The sequence below is a fragment of the Varanus komodoensis genome, unplaced genomic scaffold (genome assembly GCF_004798865.1).
Source record: "Varanus komodoensis strain SLA01 unplaced genomic scaffold, ASM479886v1 scaffold6_1, whole genome shotgun sequence".
NCBI classification, from domain to species: Eukaryota; Metazoa; Chordata; class Lepidosauria; order Squamata; family Varanidae; genus Varanus; species Varanus komodoensis.
This window is the reverse complement of record NW_025336345.1, coordinates 6001364-6028466: the sequence shown is the minus strand read 5'-3', so window position 1 is coordinate 6028466 and position 27103 is coordinate 6001364. Positions and strand designations below refer to the sequence as shown.

The 27103-nt window shown below is 46.4% G+C and overlaps 1 protein-coding gene across 2 annotated transcripts in view; it reads left to right on the top strand.

Moving 5' to 3' along the window:
• LOC123033950 (lateral signaling target protein 2 homolog) overlaps nucleotides 1-20159 on the top strand; it is a 37322-nt gene extending 17163 nt beyond the window's left edge. The window contains exons 2-13 of one of the 2 annotated variants that reach the window (XM_044450917.1): nucleotides 6772-6912; nucleotides 8108-8245; nucleotides 8639-8841; nucleotides 9296-9385; nucleotides 9622-9711; nucleotides 11647-11748; nucleotides 12584-12736; nucleotides 13362-13498; nucleotides 14876-14989; nucleotides 17596-17682; nucleotides 18274-18386; nucleotides 19248-20159. In XM_044450917.1, coding sequence (XP_044306852.1) covers nucleotides 6772-6912; nucleotides 8108-8245; nucleotides 8639-8841; nucleotides 9296-9385; nucleotides 9622-9711; nucleotides 11647-11748; nucleotides 12584-12736; nucleotides 13362-13498; nucleotides 14876-14989; nucleotides 17596-17682; nucleotides 18274-18386; nucleotides 19248-19379 — 1500 coding nt within the window. In that variant the 3' untranslated portion in view covers nucleotides 19380-20159. The remainder of the gene's footprint in view (nucleotides 1-6771; nucleotides 6913-8107; nucleotides 8246-8638; nucleotides 8842-9295; nucleotides 9386-9621; nucleotides 9712-11646; nucleotides 11749-12583; nucleotides 12737-13361; nucleotides 13499-14875; nucleotides 14990-17595; nucleotides 17683-18273; nucleotides 18387-19247) is intronic. The other variant, XM_044450918.1, reaches the window with a different exon arrangement.
• Nucleotides 20160-27103: the final 6944 nt, after the last annotated feature.

Below are 27103 nucleotides of genomic sequence, written 5' to 3'. Positions count from 1 at the left end.
ACCGACTCCCTCGGGACCGGCCCTGTAGTCCGCTATGCAGGTGACGCCGCCAGGATCCCCCAGGCCTGTTCTTCGGCCTGAGAGTGTGTCTTCTCCACAGGAGCCACCGCTTAGGGAGTCCATCCCTGATGGAGAAATTAGAGATTCCCCGCCGAGGCAACACTCCCTGATGCCAATGCCTGCCGTTGGGCCACCTGAGAGACCAGACTCTCCTCCTAGGCGTAGGAGCCGTTCGTCAGAGCGCCATGCAGATAACTGGGCTATGCACGGCTATGGTGGCTACCCTGCCTGGAATGGACTCCATCCATATGCCTTTTTTTCTCCGGACCGTTGCTCACCGTCAATCCCAAGAGAGGCACCGTCCACTTCTGGCTGTATGGAACGCAGGCCTCCTCCGTCTCCTGAGAGCTCTTCATCCAGTGGGCATTACCGCTACCATCAAGACTTGGATGAGTCGGAAGTAGACTCCACGTCTCCGGATGTGGCTATCACTTCCCAAGACCCGGGATCCCCAGATGAACCCCATGTTTCCTTTTCGGAGCTAGTTTCTCACCTAGTCCGGTCGCTGGAGATAGAGGCCTACCACCGCCCCGGGCCCAGCACAGACCGGTTTTACGACATTGTCCGAGGGGAGCAATCTGCCACCGTTGCCTTACCATTCATTACCATGCTTCGACAGGCAATGGTTCAGCCCTGAGACCAACCGGCTCAGCCGCAAGCGACGTCTTGCCAGTATGAATCTATGTAACGAGTCCGAGAAGACGACATCCCGTTCCTGCTGCGCCACCCGAAGCCTAATTTGGTGGTGGTCGAGTCGTCCCAGGGCAGGGAGGCTCGGGGACATACAACACCCTGAGATAAGGAAGGGAGGAAGGTCGACATGATTGCGCGCTGGGTCTATGCGGCTGCAGGACTCGGTTTGCGTATTTCAAATTATGAGGCTACACTGGCACATTACCAGTACCTCATTATGCAGAAGCTGGACAATGTAGTCTCCTCCCTTCCGGACCAGGAGGCAGACCTAGCTAAGGTCTTCTTGAATGAAGTGAAGCAGGTGGCCATTCAACAGTTGTCTACCGCGAGACATCACATAGACACTGATTCTCAGGCCATGGTCAACACTATCTCCTTCCGACGACACACGTGGCTCAGGAACTGCAATTTCCCTGAGGAAATGAAGAGGAGAATAGAAGAAATGCCATTCGATGGCTCCGGCCTCTTCCATGCGAAGACCGATCGGAAACTCAAAGCCATCCATGAGTCCCGTATGACGGCGCATCGAATGGAACTCCCACAAGCGAGACGTAAGTGGCCATGGTCCAGACCCTATGGGCGCCAGCAATATCAGCCTCGCCAACAATTCCACCAGTGCCAGAAACGTAGGAGGCAACAGCCTCCACAGCGCTTCTCCCAGGGCTGCAAGCGGTTCGACACCAAGAAATGTCCCCATTGATGGTCCCAGTGGACCAATTCATCTCTCCAACTCCCACCTTCCCCTCTCCCCTTTGGGAGTCGGCTCCAAAGCTGACTTCCCATTTGGGAGGCCATTACATCTGATAGGTGGGTGTTGTCCATCATTCAGCTCGGATGTAGAATAGAATTCAACATCGTTCCACCGTCAAGCCCTATCCGATTTACACCAGCATCTTTGGTTCTGTGCGATGAAGTCCTTCACCTTCTTCATAAGGGAGTGATTTGACAACTCTCTCGCACTGATGGGCTACACGGATTCTATTCTAGATATTTTACAGTCCCCAAACGGGACGATGGTCTTCGACCTATCCTGGATCTAAGAGGAGTCAATAGATATATCAAACCGAGAAAGTTCCGGATGTCCACTTTACAGAATATTCTTCTGTTGCTGAGGGAAGGGGATTGGTTCGCCTCATTGGACTTGAAGGATGCATATTTTCATATTTCTATCCATCCTTCCCATAGATGCTTCCTTCGTTTTGCTGTCGGATCCGACATTTTCGAATTCAATGTTCTACCATTCGGACTGGCTACGGCACCGAGAGTCTTTACAAAGTGCATGGCCCCGGTTTGTGCCCACCTGCAGCTCCGGGGTATACAGGTCTGCCCCTATTTAGATGATTGGCTAATTGTGTCACGGACTAAAGACAACCTTTTAGTGACTGTCCGTGTGACTTGTGCTTTGCTTGATGACCTCGGACTCTGTATTAACCTTAAGAAATCGTCACTTGTTCCCACGCAGGTCATCGATTTCATCGGAGCACGTATCGACTCCACCCTGCAAAGAGCGTTCCTTCCTCCGTCCCGCAGGGCCACTCTGTGTACACACATTCATTGGATTTGACGACAAAGGACAGTTCAAGCCATCACTATACAAAGATTGTTGGGACACATGGCAGCCTCAGTGGCCATTGTGCCACACGCAAGGCTCAGGCTCCGCCTGCTCCAGTTATTTTTCAATGACTTGTTCCGTCCGCAGCGGGATCTACAAACCAAGCTTCTGCTGATTCCATCTTCAATCCTTCACACCCTGACATGGTGGACTGTTTCATGCAACATGTCTGTAGGCGTTCCGTTCCACCCACCCCAACCGACAGTGACAGTGTACACCGATGCGTTTCTCATCGGGTGGGGTGCGACATGTGCAGGACTTTGGGTCCAAGGGGCATGGACCCAATGAGAAGCGGCGAGGCATATCAACTTCCTTGAGCTTCTAGCGATTTTCAACGCTCTCAAATCTTTCGAAACCGTCTTACACCGCCAAGTTGTACAGATTGCGTCTGACAGTACAGCTGCTGTTTTCTATGTCAACAAACAGTGCGGGACAAGGTCACCTCTCCTGGCCCGTTTGTCAATGCAAATCTGGGACTGGTGCATTCCTCAGGGCATCATGATGCTGGTGGTTCATCTTGCGGGATCCGACAACGTAGAAGCCGACGCACTGAGCCGACAGATGTCAACTACCCACAAATGGGAGTTGGATCGAATGGTTTGCAACCAGCTGTTCCAGTTATGGGGACAACCAGATATAGACTTGTTTGCAACCCGGTTGAACAGGGTGTGTGGACCGTTCTGCTCCAGAGCTGGGGTTGGACTCGAGGGGAGATGCCCTAATGATCGACTGGAACAACCTGTTCTTCTACGCATTCCCTCCAATTCCACTCCTCATGCGGGTAGTGTCGAAGATCGTGCACGACAACGCCACAGGAATCCTGATAACCCCATGGTGGCCAAGGCAACCCTGGTTCACCACTCTCCTCACTCAGTCCAGAGGAGTTTTTCGACGACTTCCACTTGTTCCTCATCTGTTAACTCAACACAACGGAACAGTCCGACACCCGGACCTACTCTCGCTGAAACTCACAGCGTGGTGCTTCCGATAGTTCTAAATTTTCCATCGACTCCGTTGCTGCCCTGATCGACGCAACCAACTCCTCCCTCGGAACTGTCAAGGTCTGCTTTGGAACCGATAGTATTATCCTTGGATATCCAGGCAATTCTTGAATCTGCACTACGACCTTCCACATGCAAATCGTATTCAGCAAAGTGGAGAAGGTTCTCTTCCTTTGCCAATACCCGTTCCTTCTCTCCAGAGTCGGCTTTGATCGAGAATATTTTACAATTTTTATTCGACCTTCATCGCTCGGGACTCAAGCCTTCATCTATAAAGGTCTATATGGCTGCTATTTCGCATTTTCGTGGCAGCATCCAGGGGTCATCTGTTTTTTCTCAACCCCTGATTCGCCGTTTCCTTAAAGCGCTACAAAATTTGCACCTGTCAGTTCGACCTGTTATGCCGACGTGGAGTCTTTCTGTTGTGCTTCAGGCCCTTACAAAACCTCCATTTGAATCTTTGGCAACAATAGATTTACGCCTAGTTTCATGGAAAACTGCCTTCCTCCTTGCAGTTAATTCAGCCAGGAGAGCCAGTGAACTGTGTGCTCTACGCATAGATCCACCGTTCTTGAACTTTCACAAGGAAAAGGTCATCCTCCGAATGGACTCCGAGTTTCTTCCCAAAGTGGCTATACCGTTTCATTTGAACCAAGACATCGTCCTCCTGGCGTTTTTTCCATCTCCGTTGACTCCGATTGAGCGCTCTCTCCATACGCTGGATGTTAGGCGCTGTCTAGCCTTTTACAGGTCTCGCACAGAAGCGTTCAGGAATTCCAACAGACCTTTTGTCAAGTATGCTGATCATGACAAGGGCTCTCCAGTCTCATCTCAGCGACTGTCCAAATGGATTGTGCAGACCATAGTCCTAGCATATCAATTGGCAAAGCTTGACTTGCCCTCACTTCCGAGAGGGCATTCTATGCGAGCAGTAGCGACTTCGTCAGCCTTTGCAGCAGGGGTTCCAATTCAGGATATTTGCAAGGCTGCAACTTGGGCTGCTCCATGTACGTTCGCCAAGCATTATCGGCTTGATGTACGCGCCAGAAGGGATTGTTCCTTTGGTAGAGCTGTGCTCTCTGCCATTCTTCGCTGACGACACCTTCCCTTCTCCAAGTCTGATAAGCTTGCTAATCACCCATATGTGTGATGCACAGAGGCCACGACGAAGAAGAGCAGGTTGCTTACCTGTAACTGATGTTCTTCGAGTGGCCATCTGTGCATTCACACAACCCACCCGCTGGCCCCGCATGGTGTCGGTGAGTGGACTGTTTTTTTCTTACTGTTGGTTCTGTGTTATTCCTACGGTACCGATTTTTTCCTTGTTGTGATGCTGTTTTTTGAATGTTAGGGGGCGAATGTCGGTCTTCATGACTGAGTAAAATGGCGGACGCTCTGCTCTATTTATACTGCAGGGGGAAGGGGAGCAGAGCATTTTCCCGCCAAAAACCGTTAGCTTTCTATTCTTCCGGCCGAGGCACTGTGCAGGTGCAGCACCCATATGTGTGAATGCACAGATGGCCACTCGAAGAACATGTTACAGGTAAGCAACCTGCTCATTCCTTTGGTCCATCATACTGTTGTGTTTTTGTCATAATAACTGGATATAATACCTTAATTCATATTGATTCATTGCTTCTGGTTGTATTTTATATTGGTATCGACTCCATAAAATCATTATAATAAACAAATATTGGGGGGAACCCAAAAGCTGCCTGGCAGCCTAAACCAAGCACTGATATTTAGTGAAAAGGCAACTTTGGCATTAGATGCTACCTTCCACTGCCTCTCCTTCTCTGCTTGCCTTGCTTCTGCTTTCCACGGTGAAGATTTTTCAGGTTTTGTGCTTTTGTGACCATTGGTTGACATGGGAATTTTAAAGTCTTGATGTTTGTGTGTCTTCATGTCTCAAAATATCTTTTGAGCCCACTGTAGACTCTTAAATCTTTAGTCTTACCTCCTTTCTCTCACCCCTCCCCAATTCTTCTTATCTGTTACTTGCTATAAATTGGTTTAGAAGTGCATGCTCTGGAAAGCCTGCTCCATCAGGCTGGCATAGACAACTTATGCCCCGAGAGTCACACCAACACTTTTGTTCTGCTGGATTTTTATTATTCTTTCTCAAAAACAAATAGCACAGAATTGGCCAGGAATGTGTGTCAGTGTATATTTTGGTGTGCTGGGTTGGCTTAAATGTTTTGTGTTGCTTATCATTAACCTAAGTGCTAATGACAATTGCAGAAACATCTTCTGTGTTAAATCTGTGTAAAGTTTGTTACTTAAAAGTGCATGTGTGAAAGTATGTGTATAATGTCTGACTACATTTTTTTAGTGTTATATTGTTATTATTTGTGTATTTATGTATTTGTTTTGGTTGTGAGCCGCCCCGAGGCTTTGTTGAGATGGGGGTGGCATAAAAATGTTTTAAATACATACATACATACATACATACATACATACATACATACATGAAGTGGTTCTCCTAAAACATAGTTCTGGTGGTATCTGGAAACTTGAAATAGCTGTTAGAGTCGGCCTTCTCTTTAGGCAAGGAGTGGGGAATAGGTGGCCCTCTAGATACTCTTGGATTGCAGCTCCCATCAACCCTAACCGTTGACTATTTTGGTTAAGTCTGGGCACTGTAATCCAGCAACATCTGTTCTGGAGGGGGCATATTTCCTCCATCCTGCATTGGGCCAGTCTCATACGTGGAATGGGGAGGATGGCAACTCTTCCTTTGCCCAAGGCAGCAAAATGTCTTGGGGCAGTCCTGATGGGTGCCTGTACAACACTTCATTTACTTACCATTTTTTTTGCCGTGAGATGTGAAGATGCCCACAGATTTAGATGGCTTTCAAACAGGTTTAGATGAGCCTGCGGAGGACAAGTCTCTTAGTGGGCACTAACCATGATAGTGAGATGAAACCTCCCTATCTTGAGGCAATATGCCTGAGGACCAATGCTCTGCTACTGTACATTCTGTTGCTAGCACCCTTCACCTGCAGAATTGTTTTTTCCCCTATTAAAATATCCAGAGCAGTTTATGCAAGGAATAATTGGATGCTGTAATTCATGTAGTTCCCATAAACAGATGAAACACTATTTCTGGGCCATACCATTTTAGTTAGACTGCATGGGGACTCACAAAACTGGAAGCTCTTTCATGCAAATATATTCCTGCCTAAAGAGCAGTACATCAAGGAGATGAATGGGCCAGAACTTTTCTTTCTGACATCTAGTTTTCTGTATAGAAGGAATTCTTTGGATTGGACACGTTCAACCTGAATTGGCACAGTCCGGAAACAGGGCTCCTACCTCATCTGTTCTTTAAGAGCACTAAGCCTTCACAGAATGCGGCTGAGAATGATCTCTTTTCCGTTTCTCTGTTTTCCATTCTTTATTCAGCGTTCTGATCCCAGACTACTATCACAGTTTTTCTATGCTGATGAGCGAGTGACTCGAGTGGTAACCGAAATCAACTGCCTGGATGTAGAGACAGATCCCCAGCAATATCTGGTGCTGCTAAACCAATTACATCTCAGCCAGGTAAGGCATTCTGCTTTAGGACAAACTCGATGATGTGGTAGACCAGCAAGCAGGTGGGGAGAGATTTTAAAATGCAGCGTTGATGGGCAGGAGCTGCTGAGCTGAGGCACTTTGCCCAAAGGTTTTCTGGAGACCTTCTCTTGGTGAAGCTCCATGACTGGAGGAACTGTTGTGCTGGGAAAGAAATGCAAGCTAAAAGCAAGAGGTTTCCGGTGCGATGGGCTTTGCTATTTCATCCCACCCAGGCTGCACCTTCAATCACATGTAAGGGCTGTCCCTTCCATGAGGTGGGGTAAGTTGCACACCTCTGGTGGCAGTTCCCAAAGGAGTCCTTCCTCAAAGTGAGTCATTGGTGGGAAGGTGGCCTGGGGATCACCTGTGCTGTCACAGCTCAGGCAATCTTCAGGGCCACCTCCTGCCAAGCAAAGAGCCGATGAGGAGAAAGGCTTGCCACCACTTCCATCAGGAGGAGGAAGAGGAGGCCAACATCCAGCACCAGGAAAGTTGGAGGACTGGAGGAGGAGGGTGGCAGGCCACGATAGCTGGGGTGGAAGAGGAGAGAGAGCAGCAGCCGGGAAGGCAGGTGGCTGGGCAGCAGCTGCCTCCATCATCCTTGATGGTGGGGCAAGAGGAGGGGTGAGGACTGCCACCACCATTGCAATGGCTGGGGGCGGGATAGAGATGAGAACAGGAAGAGGGCATGTGGCCATCAGCATTAAGGGAGGGAGGAGGAGAAAGGCAGGCAGTAGCTGTCCCCCCATCTTGGTGTTCAGGGGGAGTAGAGAAGGCAGCAATCGGAGGGAGAAGGTGGAGGTGTATGCACAGTGTGTTGGCATCCTTGTTATTGTTGGGGGCACATGGTCATGGTTGTGGGTGAGAGAAGAGATGGTGTCAGTGCAATGTCCCAGCTCAGGCAGAGGAAGAAATAAATTGTGGACCAGTCTTGGGGTCTTTCCTCTCCTTTCTCCCCATCTTGTCAACACAAGATGCAGAACCATGCTTTCCTCTTATGACTTGTCATATCCTTGTTGCTCAGTCCCACTTCTGGCTGAGATGGTTGGCTACAAAGATTCCCAGTCTACTCTGCCCTTCAGTGCCATCCAGGGAAGAAGAGAGCTCCTGTCTGCCAGCTTAATGGCTCTGCCTGGAACATACTTGTGTGTAAAAGTAGTAATGCCTCTTCCACATCTGCCAGGCCGAACTGCTGTCTATCATAGAGCGGATCATGGATGAGTGCATCCCCAAGGAACGTCACGGCCGTGACTATGTCATCAAATTCCCCGAAGACCTGCTTGTGGACAACCTCCGGAACCACCTGCTGTTTGCTGCTGAGGTGAGCCATGGGAGAACATAGCGGCTTCCATGGTCCACTGCATATGCTTTGCTGGAGTGAAATATGATACCTCTATGTTCTGCTTGTATTTTAAATAGAACTCAACTCCAACATGAAGAATTAGAATAGGGGTCTTTCTGATGCTTGGTTTCTCTTTTTGCTCTCCTTTTGCTATGCTGCCACTGGCTTTTTCTGTGAAGATGAGGGCTGAACCTTTGGGAAGCGTTGCTTGCTTCTTTTCCAGGAGGTCATCTTGTGCTATTCAGCTTCAGTAGTTGACTGGAATGCTTATCCTAGCTCTTTACCTATATAGCTTTATTGATGTCAATGGTATAGTGAGGTGGAGCCAAGGAGCAGGGCGTATTTCTGAGCTGTCGGAATTTCTCTCTTCAGTGTCTCATGGCACGCACCTATATTGATGTGGATGAGGCAGATGGAGTACGGCTACGACCTCTGGCAAAGGATCTGCTATGCAGCTTGGAGCTGGTGCGGACGGTACTCCGGGAGCAAAGCCTGAACCAACCTGGCCCCTTTTCAGAGCCGGTCCATAGGGCATTGATCCGTTTTGATGTGCTCTTTGCTGAGTTTGAGCTGAGGTATGTGATGATCTCCTTCGGTATTGATTAGCATTGCCCCACCTATGGGCTTCCCAGAGTCATCTGGCTGGCACTTGTGGAACCTGGGAGGCCTTTGATCTGTTCATCTGTTTTATTGTTGCAACATAAGGTGTGAGAACAACAGTGTAGGCAGGCTGGCTTTTAGATAATATTCAGAACTAAAGTATAGAGCAGAAAGTGGGAACAGAAGTGAATAAGTCTTACTGCTACTCTTTGGATATAAACAAAAAGTTTCTAAAAAGCATGCTGGCTGGATCCAGTCCAACTGGCTGTGGGGTGGCAGCAGGAATCTCTGAGCAAGCTGGGTGCTGGGATGTAAGCTCCCATAATCTAGTTAGAATAAGAAAGCAGGTGATGGGGCAGTGTCTCAAACTTTGAATACAGAGTGGGGTGGAGTGATGATTTAGTTTTTCAAAGCCTCTCTCTTTTTCAGCTACGTGTCGTCACTTGTCTCAGTGAAGTCACCTGAAGAGATCTATAGGCAGCAGGAGATTATTGTGCTCTTCTGTGAAACTGTAGCCAGGTGAGGATTTTGCCAGCAACTGCTCAGCAGTTTCCTCCGTGGCTTGGAACAGTGCCACCAATGTCTGTGACAGACTAAAACTGCATCTTGAAACGCAAGCTGGTCAAAATGCTTTCTGATGTGGGAAACTCGGCCCAGCTTCCTTCTGTGATAATTGATGGCTTGAACTGGGGTGTTTGACAGCTTCTCATGCCCCTTTATCTCATCCTCTGACCCTCTCTCCCTCACTCATCTAGAGCTCTGAAATGTGGCTACTTGACTCAGGAGATGATTGATGGTTATGAGCCACAGCTGATGTTCACCATTCCACGCCTGGCCATTATTAGGTATGTGGTGTTACCAGTCAACTTGTGGTTGGGTACAGAACCATGTAATAGCATAGAGCTGCAGAGACCCAAACCTCTGAATTATTTGACGTGGCTGTGCCAAAGCTGACAACACAGACATGTCCTTTTAGCAGAATACTATAGGACAACTTGCATTGAGTAAGTAGAGTTCTCGTGACTTCTTTGGGTGCCATCTGGAGCTCCCTGCCACGCTGAAGTTCCTCAGGGAAGTTTGTTCCTCCACCAAAGAGTGCACTACAATGTGGATAAATTCTTCTCCTTGTACACCAAACCACTGTGATCGTCTTCATTTTTTAATATATTTAAATGTTTTTAATATGGATCTCACTATTTAAATGGGGAAAATACACATTTCTTACAGTGATTAAAATTCATAACATACAGTAGTTGTATATACAGTGTTTATTTTAAGTATATATGTGTGTAGTACTACAGCTATCAATAGAAACAATTATGCATAAACTTCAAAAAAGGAAAGCCAAATATCCATCTTCTCAGTGTATTACTTTGCTTTGTAACTTAAACATCTTCTCTCTTGATGGACTGTGAGAACAATCCCCTATACAGATTCTTGAGAATCTGTTCCAAGTCATAGTTTATGCTGTGGGGTTGTGACACTTCCTTTCCTGGAATCTAGTATCCTCTTTTAATTTCAAGCCAAGTTCTCTTGTGACTTGTTGCCCTTTTGATAACCTTTTTACCATGTTATTCTTCTTTATAGCTTTTGATTAAAAGTGCTGCTTTTGTATTCTTTTTCATGTGTAGCACTTGCTTCTGTCTTTAGACGCTTCCTACATATTTCTTTCTGATCTGGGTGTGCAGGAGCCTATGTTTCTGGTTTTCTCTGCAACTGGGATAGGGGATATGCATGGCTATCCAGACGCTCTTAGACTCCGACTCCTCCTCTTCCTCCACCACCACCACCACCTTTTTTCTTACAAAGAACTCAAAGTAGCATACATCATTCTCCTTCTGCTCTCAGTCTTATTCCCACAACAGCCTTGTGAGGTAGGTTGGACTGAGAGTCTGGCTGGCCCAAAGTCACCCAGGGAACTTCATGGCCACATGGGGACCAGAACCCAGATCTCTTCAGTCCCTGTCTAATCATGGCACCACAGTGGCCCTACTCTATAGTCTATATGCCGGTGCAGCTGGTGAGCTGCGATTGCTGGTTGGTCTATTGCTGAGAACTTTTGTACTGTCCAAATGGCCATTCATCCTGCCCCTGGTTAGAAGGAAAAAGGGATGATTGATTGATACATATTTCACTTTTTTCCAAAAGTCAGTCATGTTCCCCACTGGACCTGGTTTGGGCCAGCTGCTGCATGAGAGACCAAACCTGGGATCCAGTTATTTGCAGATAACACTTCCCTATCATTTCTTCCCTTGCCCAAATCTGTTCTTGTTGGTTCTTCAAACTCCTGTCCTTGCAGGAATGTGGTCATACTACATTTGGTTTTGTCCACTGCTGTCATTTTTGATGCAGGTGACAATCCAAGAGCTCTACCTGTGATTTCTAATTCTTGGACAACATGGGTGCTATCATGATTTTGGCTAAGGATAGGCAGAATACAGAGCACGCAAAGAGAAAGTTGCATCTAATCAGATATGTAACCAGTATAAGGGCAACAGAGGGCTATGAAAGTGATTCAGGAAAGTTATTAAAATAAGTTTTTTTGTCTGGTTAGGGTACATGAAATGTACTTTTAAGGGTTGAATAGGGGTCATGAATTGTGTGCTGTTGCTTTTCTTGTTCAGGGATCCTTCATAGTAACGTTCAGTATTCAGTGCTCAAAGGAAGTAAGAAAAGGGCCACTGCAGTTAGGCTGTTGAAAGCAGCTCCATATCGAACCTCTTTCCTGTTCTTTTCCAATGTGCTTCATCATGTCTTTTTAACATTTGCTCTCTGCACAGTGGTCTTCTGATCTATCCTGATGGACCCCTCAACTTGGAGCGGAGGCCTGAGGAGATTTCCCGAGTTTTCAGCCCCTTCTATGTCTTGCTTAGAAAAATCAGGTGAGTGACAAAAATCAGGCATGCTGCATAGAAACCTGCCTAAAAGTCATCGAGAATTGGGCCCTTTGTAGAAGGGGGTGAGCTGAATGCCAAACGGCATGTTTTGCAAAATCACATGGGAGTGCCTCTCCCAGACTGAATCACTTCTAATTGCAGTCTGAGTGTCTCCATATATTATAAAATTCCCTGCATCAGACAGAGAAGTTCCGGCCCAGTACTTCTCCCTGTTGTAGATTAAATACATATGTGGGAATTTTTAATATGGCAGAGTATTTAATTTACAAAAATGTAGTGCCTGACATCCTACACTCCTAGAATTATTTCATTATATGATTCTGCTGAAGATGATTTATCAGCTGTAAGTTAAATGTTTAGCATGGGAGGCACTGCAGAAATGACAGTGGAGATGTGTATCTGCTACAGGCAGACATGTATTTAACAGAGGGCGAAATATTAAGGGATATTGTAATAAGCTGACAGGTTATAGGTTGTGCATGCTAGAGGGCGTAGTGGGCTACTTCTCCCATGTGTTGCCTCACTGGTATATAGCAGCCTGGTGTCCTTCAGATGTGTGAGACTACAACTTCCATCATACCCAGCCAGCCTGGCACATGGGGGTAAGCCACTGCACATGCTTGCACGTGGTATTTCTGCTGGGAGCCATGTCTTACCAGCTTGGCTTTCACACCACACTTAAGGCTCTGTTATAAGTGCAGCTAGGAGTTGCCTGTCCTTCTAGGTTGTCATGTGAGCTGTGCTGTTCACTCTCTTGCTTAGGAGATGACTTGTCCTGTTTTCCTAGATGCCTCCTTTATGAGCCTTCTTTCCTTTGCAGGGATTTGCTGCGGGTGCTGACCAAGGACGAACTGTACAAGTTGGAGAAGCGGGTGCTGAATCAGAGTGCTGTGGATTCACAGCCCTCCGGTGCTGTAGACTCTCCTGATTTGGGGGGCTTTGCAACTCCATGTGGCTGCCTGTCTGTCTCAAGGTATGACCAAGAACCTCTTACCTGTCTTCCCACCCCCACTTTCCAGTAGATCACTTGCTTCTCTTTAAGTATTGATCCTCCCAGTTGGCAGTTTGAATGCTGGGAGCAGAGAGGAAATGGAATCCCACCCAAGGCATGTGACTCTTTTGTCTCCGAAATATCTGGGTATTGCCAGTAACAAAGCTGTTCTCCAAGGCAGCACCAGAAGACTCTGATCAGAGGTTCAAAACCTAGAGGTTCTTCAGCAGGAGGCTGGTAGTTTTTGAGCAGTGTGAAGCACTGAAGAGTTGGAGGGGTAGTAGCAGCTGGGTGTGGTAAAATACTGCCCCTGAGGCCTGTTTGCGCAGTGATTGTACCTCTATCAGTGCTGGCAGACTTGGTGGCCCTGTCTCTTGGAAACAGTAAAAGGAAGGCATCCATCCTGCCTGCTGCAGCCCCCATGTGGGCACACACGGCGTGCTTATCTTCAGTGGCAGAAATGGCCTCTCTCTGGCAGTTCCTTGATGGTGTTCAGATACCTAGGGCTGATAATGGCCTGGCAGAACCCTCCCTTTGAGAAAGCAGGTTGTAGGGGGCAAGAGAATGAGTACTTTTCACCTGTTCTGTTTATTGTCTATCTTAACAGGCATCTGGGGCAAGATTTTAACAGTACCAAAGTAGCAGCAATTACAGACTCCCCACGGAGTGCCCGGTGGCTGGAATTACGAGCCCGTTACAGCAGTACAGAGGACATGATCCACACGTTGTTTGTCTGCATCTCTGGTGAGTGCTGTACATTTGCCAGGGAAAATAATCCACCTTTCCCTTCACCCTACATTCAGCTAGTTGGCTCAAACAAGATACGATCCTCCACATTTCAGGCATATGAAAGAGGTGGAAAGTCTCCTTTTCTCCAGATTTTGAACAGGAGCAGATATATTCCAATGGCAGGGTGGCACATCGGATAATAATACCCCCAAGCAACTGGGTAAACTTTTAGGGAAGAGATTCTGGCAAGAAGTGCTGCTTCCAGAGAGCAAAGGGCTTAAATCATAGGTTAAGTATAGCCAGGTTTAAAATGGAGGTAGCAGATGTGGCATGTTAGAGCATAGTGTTCTTTGTCCTGCACTCTCATTAAATTCCTGTAGCTCTGAAGGTGGCAGCTGTTGGCTTCTTACACAGTGGTTTTTCATTTATTTATTATTTACAGAAGCATTTTATACTGTGTTTCAGCCCCGATATTTTATTATTTTATCTTGTAAATTGCTTTGGATTTTTAAAATGAAAATTGCTGTAGAAATTCTCTGAAGTAAGGTAAATAAATATAGGTAAATAAAAATTAGATAATTTGATCTAATTATTAGTTTCAATGGCTAGTTTGTTCAGGTACCATACTCAGTCCCAGAGTATGATCTGAAGGCAGGTAAGGATGGCCATGTTGAAGACCTGGGGCTGGCTCCCTTGAAGGGGAGTTGCATGTAGCCACCTTGAGTTCTGCAATGGGAGAAAGGTGGGATATGAATAAATAAATAAGTGGGAGAGATTAGTGAAAAGGAGAGCTTCTAAATTCTCTCCTCCAAATGCACAATGACTACAAAAGACCAAGGGCTTTGCACTTGCCCTCATAGAGCCGGAAACTCTTATTAAACTCGTCTGGAATATTCTCTTGGCTCCAAACAGGTATCAGTCAGGGAGGTCAGTAAAGTCTTTCCTCTGATGAAAGCACTATATGAAGCGACTCATGCTTTGTTCTCACCACAAACCCTTTGTCATGTGCCATTTCTATTTCCTTCCCTCCCCTGCACAAAGTCCAGAACTTTTTGGAGGAGGCTTTTTTCATTTTCAAGTTATTTAATTTAGGAAACTGTTGCTGAGCTCAGAAAACATGAAAATTACAGGAGACAGACAAGAAAGGCCCTTATTCATACCTTCAGGAAATGAATTCTAAGCATCCCTGTCCTGTTGGGTATGGACCATCCTTGTTGGTCCCAAATTTTAACTGAAAGAAGTGCTTCATTAGCATTTGTGATGAGACCATTTGCTTGCTTCCAGCTAAGGAAGGAGGGATTTTCTGTGTGTTGATTGAAATCCTCCACTTGTCTTAGCCTTTCTGTCACTGTACAAAGAATATACTGAAACTGTTGTGCTGTGTGTGGGCAGGAGTGGCAGACCAGCTCCAAACCAACTTTGCTAGTGACCTGCGTGCGATTCTGAAGAGCGTGTTTAAGATTGTGACAACCCAGATGGAGGAAGTGGAGGTGACCGACTCCAGCCGTAAGTGATTCTTCTTTATGGGGCGAGGCTTTGTAGCCCTTCCTTTAGTATTTCCATGAAAGGCAGCATGAGAGACAGGTGCAGTGCACACGGGCAGCGCTCGGGAAAGGGCCCCGTCGCAGTGCTGGAGCACCTGCTTTGTGTGCAGCAGGTCCAAGTTTCAATCCCTGGCATCTCCAGGCAGCACTGGAAAAAAATCCTCCCTGAAACCCTGCATGGCCCACTGGTGTTGGCAATACTGGGCTGGATGGCCCAAGGGCCTGACTCAGCTAAGACAGCTCCCTGTGTTGTTCTGCCAAAACTCCCAGGCAGTGATGTCAGTGACACATCTGGTGTCATTATGTTGTAATGCTTGGATATTCAATTTCCAGCACTCTGGGGCTGTTCCCAGTTATAGAATAGCTTGCCCCAAGAGGTTCATTCCTACCCACCCCGCTTTGCTGTGTGTGGCTGCTTGGTGAAAACGTTCCTGTTCTGACAAGTTTCTGTCTTGCCAGACAGAAGAGGTTTATATGGTTGAACCCTGTTCAGGGCTTTGTACCGGCTGAGCCAGTTTCTCTATTGTTTGGCTTTTAAGTTGGTTTTTTATAATGGATTGTGGCATTTGGAATGGTGTAAGATTCTCTGAGTAATCCAAATGCAAGGCATGAATGCATATTATTTATTGCAACATTTATACCCTGCCTTTCAATGATAAAATCAGATTCAAGGTAGCTCACAAAAAATGAAGCGCACACATACAAAAACAATCCTAACAGCAACATTAAGAAACTGTAAGATAAACCATATCATAAAAATCATTTGGGAACTAAAGACTAAAACCAAAGTCTTTATCAGAGGCTCTAAGTTAAAAAGTGCCTGCCAGGATAAATAAGTCTTTAGAGTTCATTTCAAGGCAAAGTGAGGAGGGCCTGACAGGCCTGCCTTGGGAGGCTAGTCCATTATTAAGGTGCTCCAAGTGAACATTATTAAGGTGTTCCTCCTTCCTACAAACTAATGAGGGGGCCTCTGCATAACTCTTGATCATGTTGAAGGAACTGATTGTAGAGCAATGCTAGTCGCAGGCGACTGGGGACAAATGCAGCACATTAAACTATGCCGGGAATACACTGTGAAAACCCATGAACTGGAGTTGGCCTACTATTCTCCATTCTGCCCATCCTGCAATTTCATGGAGAATACGTCTCTGCCCAGCAGGAACGTGGTGTGTGAAGTGGCCCCAGAAGGTGCGGTGCTCTTCTGTGTAGGCTCTAGGGCAGCACATCCTAGTGGTCCCTAGAACTGAGAGTTGCAGGGACACAGGCTCCTTCAACAATGGGCTTTTATTTTGCCATTACTCTGTCTCGTTTTACACACACGTGTGTGACCAGATAACCATATCTTCCTTTTGTAATTCTCCCAAGGTTCCCAATATGTCTGTTTCCCCTTGAGTTGCTCCAAAAAAATCTATCAAAGAAAGATGGAATATGAGTGGTGGAGGCACTCAGAGTCCTCCACCTGGAAGTCTTTATTGTGCTCAGAGCAAGATGGTTGTCGACATTCTTGCTCTGAAAACATCCCTGATCATTGGTATGTGACTTCGCTCAGTTCAGTTTCCTGACCATTGGCAGTTTAGCATAAGGGGCACCTGTTGAAGTGATGAACATAGAGCATTTGGTATGTCTTCATAGCAAGTGTTTTTTGGAGGAGGAGAGACTCAGGTGGACTGTGTGGTTGGTCCCTGGCCTTGGGGTGGCTTCCCATTTGCCGAGAGGCTTTACATCTTTCCCATTTGAAGCCTTATGCAAAATATATTTTGATTTTCACTTAAAAAGCAGGCATGTACCCTCTGCTTCCTGAACTGAATAAAGTGCAGCAGTTATGGAAAAGGAAGTATTGTTTCTCCCCTGCCCCATTTTCCCATCTCGCATGGAAGAAAACATAGGGCAGGAGTGAATGGAGCCGTTGCACTCCCACTGACTGTGTTGCTCAGTAGGAACAACGCCTGCCGCAATGAGAAGTTAGCACTCTGTATAGAAATTCTGGGGATGAGCAAAAGGCTTGTTTCTATATTAGGGCAGGTCAGCACTGAAAATGTCTTCTACAAGCTTCACTTGACCTATCCTATCCCTGAAATAAGTATTTTCACTCACTTTGGGTTGCTTTAAGAACCACTGGATCCCTATTGCACTGGTGGGGTCTTCCACTGTTATGCAGGCAGCCCATTAAGACCCAGGGTGACTTCTTTTCTTTTCTTTTATAACTTTTCTAACTTCTTTTATATCGTTTATATTTTTTATTTATTTTATATTATTAATTTTAATTTTATATTGTTATTTTTGTATTGTATTGTATTTTATTGTGTTGTAAGCCGCCCCGAGGCTTTGGCAAGGGGCGGCATAGAAATGTTCTAATAATAATAATAATAATAATAATAATAATAATAATAATAATAATAATAATTTGTTATGTCACAACTCCCTCACTGGGACACCAGGCAAGTTTAGAGGGCAATACAAGTTACAAGGCCACTCCAGTCCACAAGGGGTCAAGACTTTGGGGCAGATGTGTTTGCACTGAGTGGTAGCAGCCTGGACATTAATCTCTTTCTTTCTTTTCCTTTTCAGAAGTGGAAGTCTGTTTGGCTCCAACAGCACCTCATCAGGCAGACTGTGCTCTCTGTTCCAGTAGTAGGGAAGACACTGGGAGAGAAGGTGAGAGCCCACAGTATGAAGTGTGCCACTTACGTGCTCCTGTTGGAGCATTTTTTCTTTCTTGGGGGATGTGGCTTGTGTACCCCTCCTTTTTTTCCTGCTGTCTTTTTCTGCCCCCCCCCCCCGCCTCTCTCCTCCTAGCGTTCAGAAAAAGTTCATCCCATGCTCTAGATTCTGTTATGCACAGCTGGGGACACTTTGGCTTTGTGACAAACTGAAAATTTGGTCTTTGATTTGTAGCCAAACAGAGATCCTGATCATTGTCCACTTCTTGCCTTGCAATGGCTTTTCTCACTTATGGTGATGTGTTTTCTTAAGTTTTGGGCCTCCTGACTTTGATGAAGTATTTGTGCATGAGCAATGACTTTTAGTTTGCAGTTCCTTGCAAACTGCAGACACTCCCTATACACTTGCTTTGCCATTTAATATATTTCTGTGTCCAATATTATGTACAGTGGTCAGAAGGGCCTCTTGCATTTATCCTGAAAATAAGTTCTTTTGACACTTTTTTCCTGGGAAAAATTATATAGTTCAGTTGTCAGAAGAAAGCTGCATAGACATGTCACCAAGTGCCCCTCTGCTCCTTTTCAGATGGGTTGATGCCACCAGACTGGGTGCCAGACAGCACTTGCAGCCACTGTATGGCTTGCCAAGCACCGTTCACTTTTCTTCGTCGACGGCATCATTGCCGGAGTTGTGGAAAGGTAGGAGAATAGAGCAGTGCATGGACCTGCCAGAGCCTTCATCTGGGTGAAGAGCAGCAAAGAGACTGGACAGTCATTCTCTATATAGGTTTTGAGCATAGAGCAACGGTTGGATAAGATCAGGGATACAGAACCTACTTTGGCCCAAGACCAAACCCAGTTAAGGAAAAGCTCCTGAGCAGGGGAAGAGCTTGCATTGCAGTGGTGGGTGAGACCAAAGGCAAAAGGGACAGGACCCTTTTGGACCTAATACCAGGATATTTTAGTTTAATGTCTTACTGCTAATAAGTAAGCCTTAATAACAACTTATCAGAATAAGTGACACACACACACACACACACACACACACACACACACACACCAGAACAGCTCCAAGTGATGAGTGGTTGTGGAGAAGAGGGAGTGCCTCTCTGGGGGAGCCAAATTGGAATTCCAGGAAGAGTAGATGTGGCCCCCAGATCTGAGATTCCCAATCCCTGGAGTAGATTATCCCCTTGGAGGACCCCCTTTTAAACTCCGTGAGCAAGGAGTGTGCCCAAAGGAGAGCTGAAGAGGTAGCATCTCCGGGTAGGACAAAGTGGGAAAATGGCAGCCGCAAGTACAGACCATTAAGTTAGCAAGTGTTGAGGGAACAGAGCAAAAGAGAGTCCAGACAGCATATCTGGTGCAAGGAAGAGACACCACTGAATCTTATTGCATGTGTCCATGGTTGGATCTCTACTAGGTCCTGATTAGCTGTACCTGAATCTTGACCAGACCCCAATGGTGGCTTTGCTTCTCCCACGCAATATTGTAATTGGGAATATTGTAATACCAGGTGGCTCTTGACCCTGCCTGATACATGATTTTATTTTTCTCCAGATCTTCTGCTCTCGCTGCTCATCACACTTGGCGCCTCTGCCCCATTTCAGGCAACTGAACCCAGTTCGCGTTTGTACACACTGCTACACCACCCACTTGCCTTCCACTAGCAAAAATGACCACTGCTTATGAGCGCAACCTCTGAATTTGGTCTTCATCGAATGCCACCAGTGCCTGAACAAACATAAGATTGGAAGGCAGCTGCAGCCTGTATCACCAGCAGAGGACCGTGGGAGCATCCACACGTGTGACATGACTTGTTAGGATGCATTTGGGAGGGAGCTCTCCAAAGGGCTTTGGTGGCCAGGGCTTATAGGGTGGCATATGTGGAAGAGGGGACTCCAGGTTTTATAGCTGGGGCTGAAATCTTCCTTGTTTAATACCACTTGGGGGTCATTTGGCTGAAACTAGAATTCACTGCAGAAGAAGTGTGGGGAAACTCTTGTGTATGCCATAAAGGCTTACTTCCCCCAAATACTCTGTTATTGTGATGGAGTGAACTCTGGCCCATGTAGAGATGGCCTGGTGCTGGTTGCCTGGCTTCTGCTGGAGCCTGAGGATAGTTTTCTGTTTTGTTTTTAACAAATGTGTAAATATGCATTACCAAATTAAGTGATGTAAGTGCAATAAGGGCTTTAGGGTGCCTTTGACTTGATCTAAAAGGCAAGATCTTGTATCTGATTACAACTGCCTTGTAGAGGATTGCCGTACTATTTTTGCTCACCAGCTTCTAATGTAGGGAAGGGCTGCAAAAATCTACCTATGCAATGTAGTTCCTGTAAAACTCTCCTGCAACAATTGTCATGTGGAAGATGCTTTGGAAACCTCTCTGAGAGACTTGCAACTCCTTCTTGACACCAGCCTGAGCTGGTTATTTTCCTGAATACTTGAATAAATGATTTCTTCTTCTTATGGGCAACTTCTCTTCTCTGGCTTCAAAATATTTTCTTTTGCCTGTATTAGCTGTTGGGAAATCAGCTGCTAGGGAAATGCAAATACAAATGAATACAACTACAAATACTGTGTTTGCTGTTTCCCACTCCACACCCATACCCCGATAACTCTGTGTATGGTTTGATTGGCAGTACATTGGTATGTACTAACAACACTTACGTTTTGATGGAAAATGCTCACTGAACGATGTTAAAGTCCCATCTATGGAATATGCTCCCCAGAGAGGTTTGCCTGGTGCCAACACTTCATTCTTTTCGGCGCCAGGTGAAACCCTTTTTATTTTCCCGCTATTTTAATGTTTAGTTTGTTTTAACTGGGGTTTTTATCTTGATTGCTGGATGCTGTGTTGGTTTGCTATTTTAATGTTCTTTTTGTAAGCCGTCCCGAGACGTCAAAGTGGTGGATGGGGTATAAAAGTTTTAAATAAAACAAACAGATAAATAAAGCCAGTATGAGGGATTATTAATATTTGGCAGTAGACCTTCTGTCACTTGTGTAATAGGAATGGAACAGAAAATAGAACTGCTAAGCGTATTCCCCCTATACAATTCTTTCAATCAGCCATACTTGGAGTACTGTATACTGTGTACAGTTCTGGTCACCTTACCTGAAAAGGGGCATTATTGAGTTGGAAAAAGTACAAGAAAGACAAAATGATCAACTGGCTGGAGCAGCTCCCCAATGAAGAACGGCTACAACAACTGGGACTTTTATTTATTTATTTATTTATTTATTTATTTATTTATTTATTAAAACATTTTTATGCCGCCCCATTCGCCGAAGCCTCGGGGCGGCTTACAACATAGATAAAACAAGTTAAAATCCATATAAAATAATCTTAATTAAAACTCACATTATAAAATAAGCCGCCCTGGCCAGATAAAATTCAATTGTATTTAGCATTTAAAATGTTGCTTAAATAAAAAGGTCTTAGCCTGGCGCCGAAAAACAAATAACGACGGCGCCAGGCGGACCTCTCTGGGGAGCGCATTCCATAACTTAGGCGCCACCGCTGAGAAAGCCCTTCTCCGAGTAGCCACCCTCCTAATTTCTCTCCCGGAGGGCTCCCGGAGAAGGGCCTCTCCCGCCGATCTCAGGGGGCGACTGGGCAAATATGGATGTAAGCGCTCCTTCAGGTAACCAGGACCCAAGCCGTTTAGGGCTTTATAGGTCATTACCAACACCTTGAATTGGGCCCGGACTTCAATGGGGAGCCAGTGAAGCTGACGGAGAACTGGTGTCATGTGAACATAACGTCCAGTCCCCGTCAGCAGCCTGGCAGCTCTATTCTGAACCAATTGAAGTATCCGGACCGTCTTCAAGGGTAGCCCCACGTAGAGCGCGTTACAGAAGTCAAGACGGGAAGTCACCAGCGCATGAGTCACTGTTGCAAGGCAGTCGTACTCCAGGTAGGGGCGCAGCTGATGAATCAGCCGAAGCTGGAGGAAAGCGCTCCTCGCCGCTGTTGTCACCTGAGCTTCAAGTGAAAGCTCCGGGTCGAGGAGCACTCCCAAGCTGCGGACCTTGTCCCTAGGAGGGAGTGCAACCCCATTCAGGACAAGGTTCAGGTCACCTTCTCCGAAGCCCGAACCGCCAACCAACAGGACCTCCGTCTTGTCTGGATTGAGCTTCAGTTTATTGGCCCTCATCCAGCCCATTACCTCGGCCAGGCACCGGTTCAGTACAGCCACTGCCTCACCTGGATTGGTGGAAAACGAGAGGTAGAGCTGGGTATCATCAGCATACTGATGGGTCCGCAGCCCACACCTCCTGATGACCTATCCCAGCGGTTTCATGTAGATATTGAACAGTAAAGGGGACAAAATGGAACCCTGCGGTACCCCATGGCAAAGCTGCCATGGCGCAGAGCCATAGTCCCCCAACACCACCTTCTGGAATCGGTCGTTGAGATAGGAGCGGAACCACCGCAAAGCGGTGCCTCCGACCCCCAATCCCGCCAGCCTATCCAGAAGGATACCATGGTCGATGGTATCGAAAGCCGCTGAGAGGTCCAGGAGAACCAACAGGGACGCACTCCCCCTGTCCTTCTCCCTGCACAGGTCATCGTACAGGGCGACCAAGGCAGATTCAGTACCGTACCCGGGTCTGAAGCCGGACTGAAATGGGTCCAGATAATCAGTTTCATCCAAGAGTGCTTGGAGTTGTCCCGCCACCACTCGCTCTAACACCTTGCCCAGAAACGGGATGTTGGCCACTGGTCTATAGTTAGCGGCCATCCCTGGATCCAGTGACGCCTTCTTCAGGACCGGTCGGACTACCGCCTCCTTTAAAGGAGCAGGCACCCGACCCTCCCTCAGAGAAGCGTTAACCACTTCCAAGATCCAGGTTCCAATCCCGTGCTTGGAATCCTTTATTAACCAAGACGGGCAAGGGTCCAGAAGGCAAGTGGTAGGACGTACTCGTCCAAGCACCTTGTCCACATCATCGGGCCGCAATAACTGAAATTCATCCAATAATTCTGGACCAGACGGTAGCGTTGGTGTCTCCCTTAAAACCTCTGAATCAATAGTGGAATCCAGCTCGTGACGAATCTGAGCGATTTTCTCCCTAAAATGCTCGGCAAAGTCGTCACAGCGGGCCTTTGAGGGTGGAATCAGCTCTTCCTTTGGCCCTGGGTGAACCAGGCCTTGCACCACTCGAAAGAGCTCCGCCGGACGGCATTGTGAGGAGGCAATGGAAGCGGAGAAGTGTCTCTTTTTCGCCGCCCTCACCGCCACAGCATAGGCCCGATAGTGGGCTCTTAAGTGTGTTCGGTCAGATTCATCACGTGATTTCCTCCACCTACGCTCTAGCCGTCTCCCAACCTGCTTCATTGCCCTCAATTCTGGAGTGTACCAAGGGGAAGAGCGGGCTCTGCCCGATGGGAGAGGACGCTTAGGAGCGATCGTGTCTACAGCCCTGGTCATCTCCCCATTCCACAGTTCAACCAGAGCCTCGACAGGAGCACCCGTCTTGTCAGCCGGAAACTCCCCCAGAGCCTTCAGGAATCCTTCTGGATCCATCCGGCTCCGGGGGCGGACCCACACAATCGGGTCTGCACCCTTGCAGAGGGAGATGTCGCTCTCGAGCACAAACCTCACTAGGAAGTGATCTGACCATGACAGGGGAGTCAAGCATAAATTCCTCACCCTCAGACCACCCTCTTCCTGCCCCGTCGAGAAAACCAGGTCCAGAGTGTGTCCACGTTCATGGGTCGGGCCGGTGACATGTTGAGACAGCCCCATGGCCGTCATGGAAGCCATGAAGTCCTGAGCCGCCCCGGTCAAACTAGCCTCGGCATGGATATTGAAGTCCCCCAGGACCAGCATCCTGGGGGTCCTCAACACCAGGTCCGAGACCGTTTCCGTCAGAAACTTAGAACTTTTAAACTTAGAAAAATGGTGAATGAGGGGAGAACGTGACAGAGGTGTTTAAAATTATGCATGCTGTAGAGAAAGTAGAGAGGGATACATTTTTCTCCTTCTCCCATAATATTAAAACTTGTGGGCATCCCATGAAACTGAAGACAGATAAAAGGAAGTACTTCCTCACACAGCAAATAGTATGAAATTCACTGCCATGAGAAGTTCTGATGGCCACCAATTTGGATAGCTGTAAAATGGGATTTAATGCATTCATGGAGGAGGCAGCTATACCAGTGGCCTCGGTGTGTGCTATCTCCGTTAGCAGAAGTTGCATGCCTGCATTGATCAGATGCTGAGGAGCTTGGGCAGGAGGAGGTCTTGCACCCATCCTGCTTGAGGGATCCTGTGGGCAGCTGGTTTGCCTCTGTGTGAACAGAGTGCAGGACTGGTCCAGCATGGCTTATGTCCTTATATGACTCTTATAAAGGCAAGACTATCAAAGTACTAACTGGTGCAGGGCCTGCCACTTATATTGCAGCTGGTAAATTTGCTTTATATTGTTAAATGCCATAGCTCTCTTTACCGATTGCAAAGCACATGTAACTCATGTATGATAAGTGTGCAGGATATTGTGATGCAAGTGCCTCCCCCAGCATACATACATTCATTTTGCTGTCTGAAATGTATAGAGTTGTATGTATCAGTGCATTTAGAAACTAAGGATCCTGCAGCCACTTGATAATTTCATTGTCCAGATACTGAAACATCTTAAAAGGTGCTTAGGTTCTCTACACCTGTACTAGAACTGCATCTACTTTTAAATAGTGACCAGATGCCTGCTGTGACTAGGCTGAATTTTGCTTTTCTAGTTGACCTGTACAGCTTCCCTATGGTACATTCACATCTCTCTCCGACTATAATGTTGCATTGCGTTTATTTTTCAAGTACAGTCAGCTCCATTCTAATTATTTTTAAGTGCAAAGCAAACTTGCATCTGCTTCATGAACCATTACAGGAGTAATACAGAGCTACTTAATGTAAGCCCAAACATAACAGCCTTCAACAACCTGTGTAGGGAGAGAGATGCTTTAGGGCAGAGGTCAGCAACCCGTGGCTCCGGAGCTGCAGGTGGCTCTTTCATCCCTCTGCTGCAGCTCCCTGTCGCTCAAAATATGCATCACAACCGCCAATGTGTGACACCCGCCAGCACGTGATTTATTGAGCTTTTCGACCCCCGGTAGGCCAACCAAGGATAAATCCAAGAAAAGAAAAGTTTCAGAAGAAAACAGAACGTTTAATGGAAGTGGGCAGATTCATTTGCTTTCACTGCTGACGAGACTGGTTTACCAGTATGCTTAATATGTGGTGAGCAATTGGCAAACAACAAAAAGTCGAATGTTGCAAGACATTTCCAGAATAAACACACAGCCTTTGCTGAAAAATATCCGGGTGGAGATGAGAGAAAAAAAGCCATTTCGGAACTGATGTGGAAATTGAGCAAAAATCATTTCAAGAAGTGGATGAAGTCTGCAAATTCAACTATATCTGCTAGTTTTGTGGCCGCTCAGGAAATAGTCAGAAAACATCTCTCATGTCTCACAGACAACAGCTTACAATCCTGTGTGAAGATGAAGGTGACGTCTTACAGTCCTGATGTGCAGACGCTGTGCACTGAGGTTCAGGAGCAAAAATCATATTAACTGGGTAAAATAAATATTTTAATTGGCTATTATTGTGCAAACATATATTTTACATTGTTCAGTGAAGTAGTCCTTTTTTTATTCAGGTTGACAGCTGACTGCACCCTCCAGTACACGCGATACAAGGATCACGGCACACAGAAGCAGACGGCATTTGTGGTTTGCTGCAGGTGGATAATTTAAGTTCGGCTTTTTATTTCATAAATACAAGGAGGACTCAAATAGACATTGAGTATTTTATTTGAAAGTAACCTTCAACCCAGCGTCTTTTTTTTCCGAGTTCAAAACGTTTTTGTTGCATGCAGAAATAAAAAATTGTTTTCTCTGTAGCAGTTCATTGATTTCATAAATGCAACACACTTAGTTTTTTATACATAGCATAAAGGGGGAAAATGATATATGCAGTGTTATCTGCATTTTAGATGTCAAAAGGGTTTTGTGGCTCCCGGTGTTTCCTTTTCTGTGGGAAACTGGTCCAAATGGCTCTTTGAGTGTTAAAAGTTGCCGACCCCTGCTTTAGGGGTATCAGTCTTTATACACTATAATTCAATTAATTAAAACTTACTTTAACTGTTAATTATTTATTAACTACGGTTTTTTTAAGCCGAGAATGCACTGGGGGGGGGGTGTTATTTATTGTATAATTTAGTACTTATTTATTTTATTACTTCTGTATTTATTTATGTGTTGTGAGCCGCCCTGAGGCTTTGTTGCGATGGGGCGGCATAGAAATGTTTTAAATAAATAAATAATAAATAAATTCACTCTTGCTGAAATAAACTCGGTGCTGAGTGGACACAAGCAATATATTGTAAAATTTTGTTTCTGCTTTATACTGTGACATAATCTCTGTTTCTGCTTTTTTCTTCGTGCATCTTTTCATGAAAGTGCCAATAAATGAACTCAAATGTATTATGTAGCGAAATTTCAAACTGCCATTCAAGTGTGCAAGACATCAGGGAATACATACAACAGTATGATAAAATTCTCCTTTAATTACAGTAAAACCGCATCACAATATAACTAAGGAAGGCAGCAAAGGTAACATAGATCAAGCCAACCAATTAAAAAAATGCCTGGACGAACAGGCTTTGAGCTACCTCTTACCCTGCAAAATTTCTTATTTATACCAGTCACTCCTCTGTGAAAATTTCATAACTGGGATGCTATTCTAGAGGTTTCTCTCGCCACATAATGTACTTGAGGTACTCGAAGAGTCTCCCTTGATGATCTTAACCAATGGAAAAATTCATACAGCGGGCCCTTTCATGTGGTACAGAAATCCTGTATAAACGCCCCTTCTTCTACACTCAGTAATTTCAAGGGCATTAGGGGGCAGGTATGCAAGCTCACAAGGTTTAGAGTGACAAGCGAGTATTTTCTCCTCACTCCGCTTCGCACTTTTCCCACATACGGACAGCGATCCAGACAATAAGGAACAGCCTCTAGGAAAATATCACTTTCCCGACGTCTCCCTCCTCCTCCCCGCATGTATATTCCTACCGAGGGTGCTGGCCCCGCCCCCAATTCAAATTTGAAGCCTCTTCTTTTCCCGCCCGAATTTGTTTTGAAAGCGCACTGACGTTTAAATGTCTGGACACGTCTTTCAGCCAATCCATAGCGCCGCTTTTCCTTGGCCACGCCCAGCGCAGGTTGAGATTCAAAACAATACAGCGGGCCGCATCGAGCTCGAGAGGGGTGGGCGGTCGGAGCGTCCCGGTTCCGCCAGTTCCATAAAAGCAAGTAGCCACCCGCGCACCGGCGCTCCGGCCTTCCTGCGCCGAACTCCGAGCGATCCAGAAGTCGGCTGTGGCCGCACGAGTTCGAAGGGGCGGGC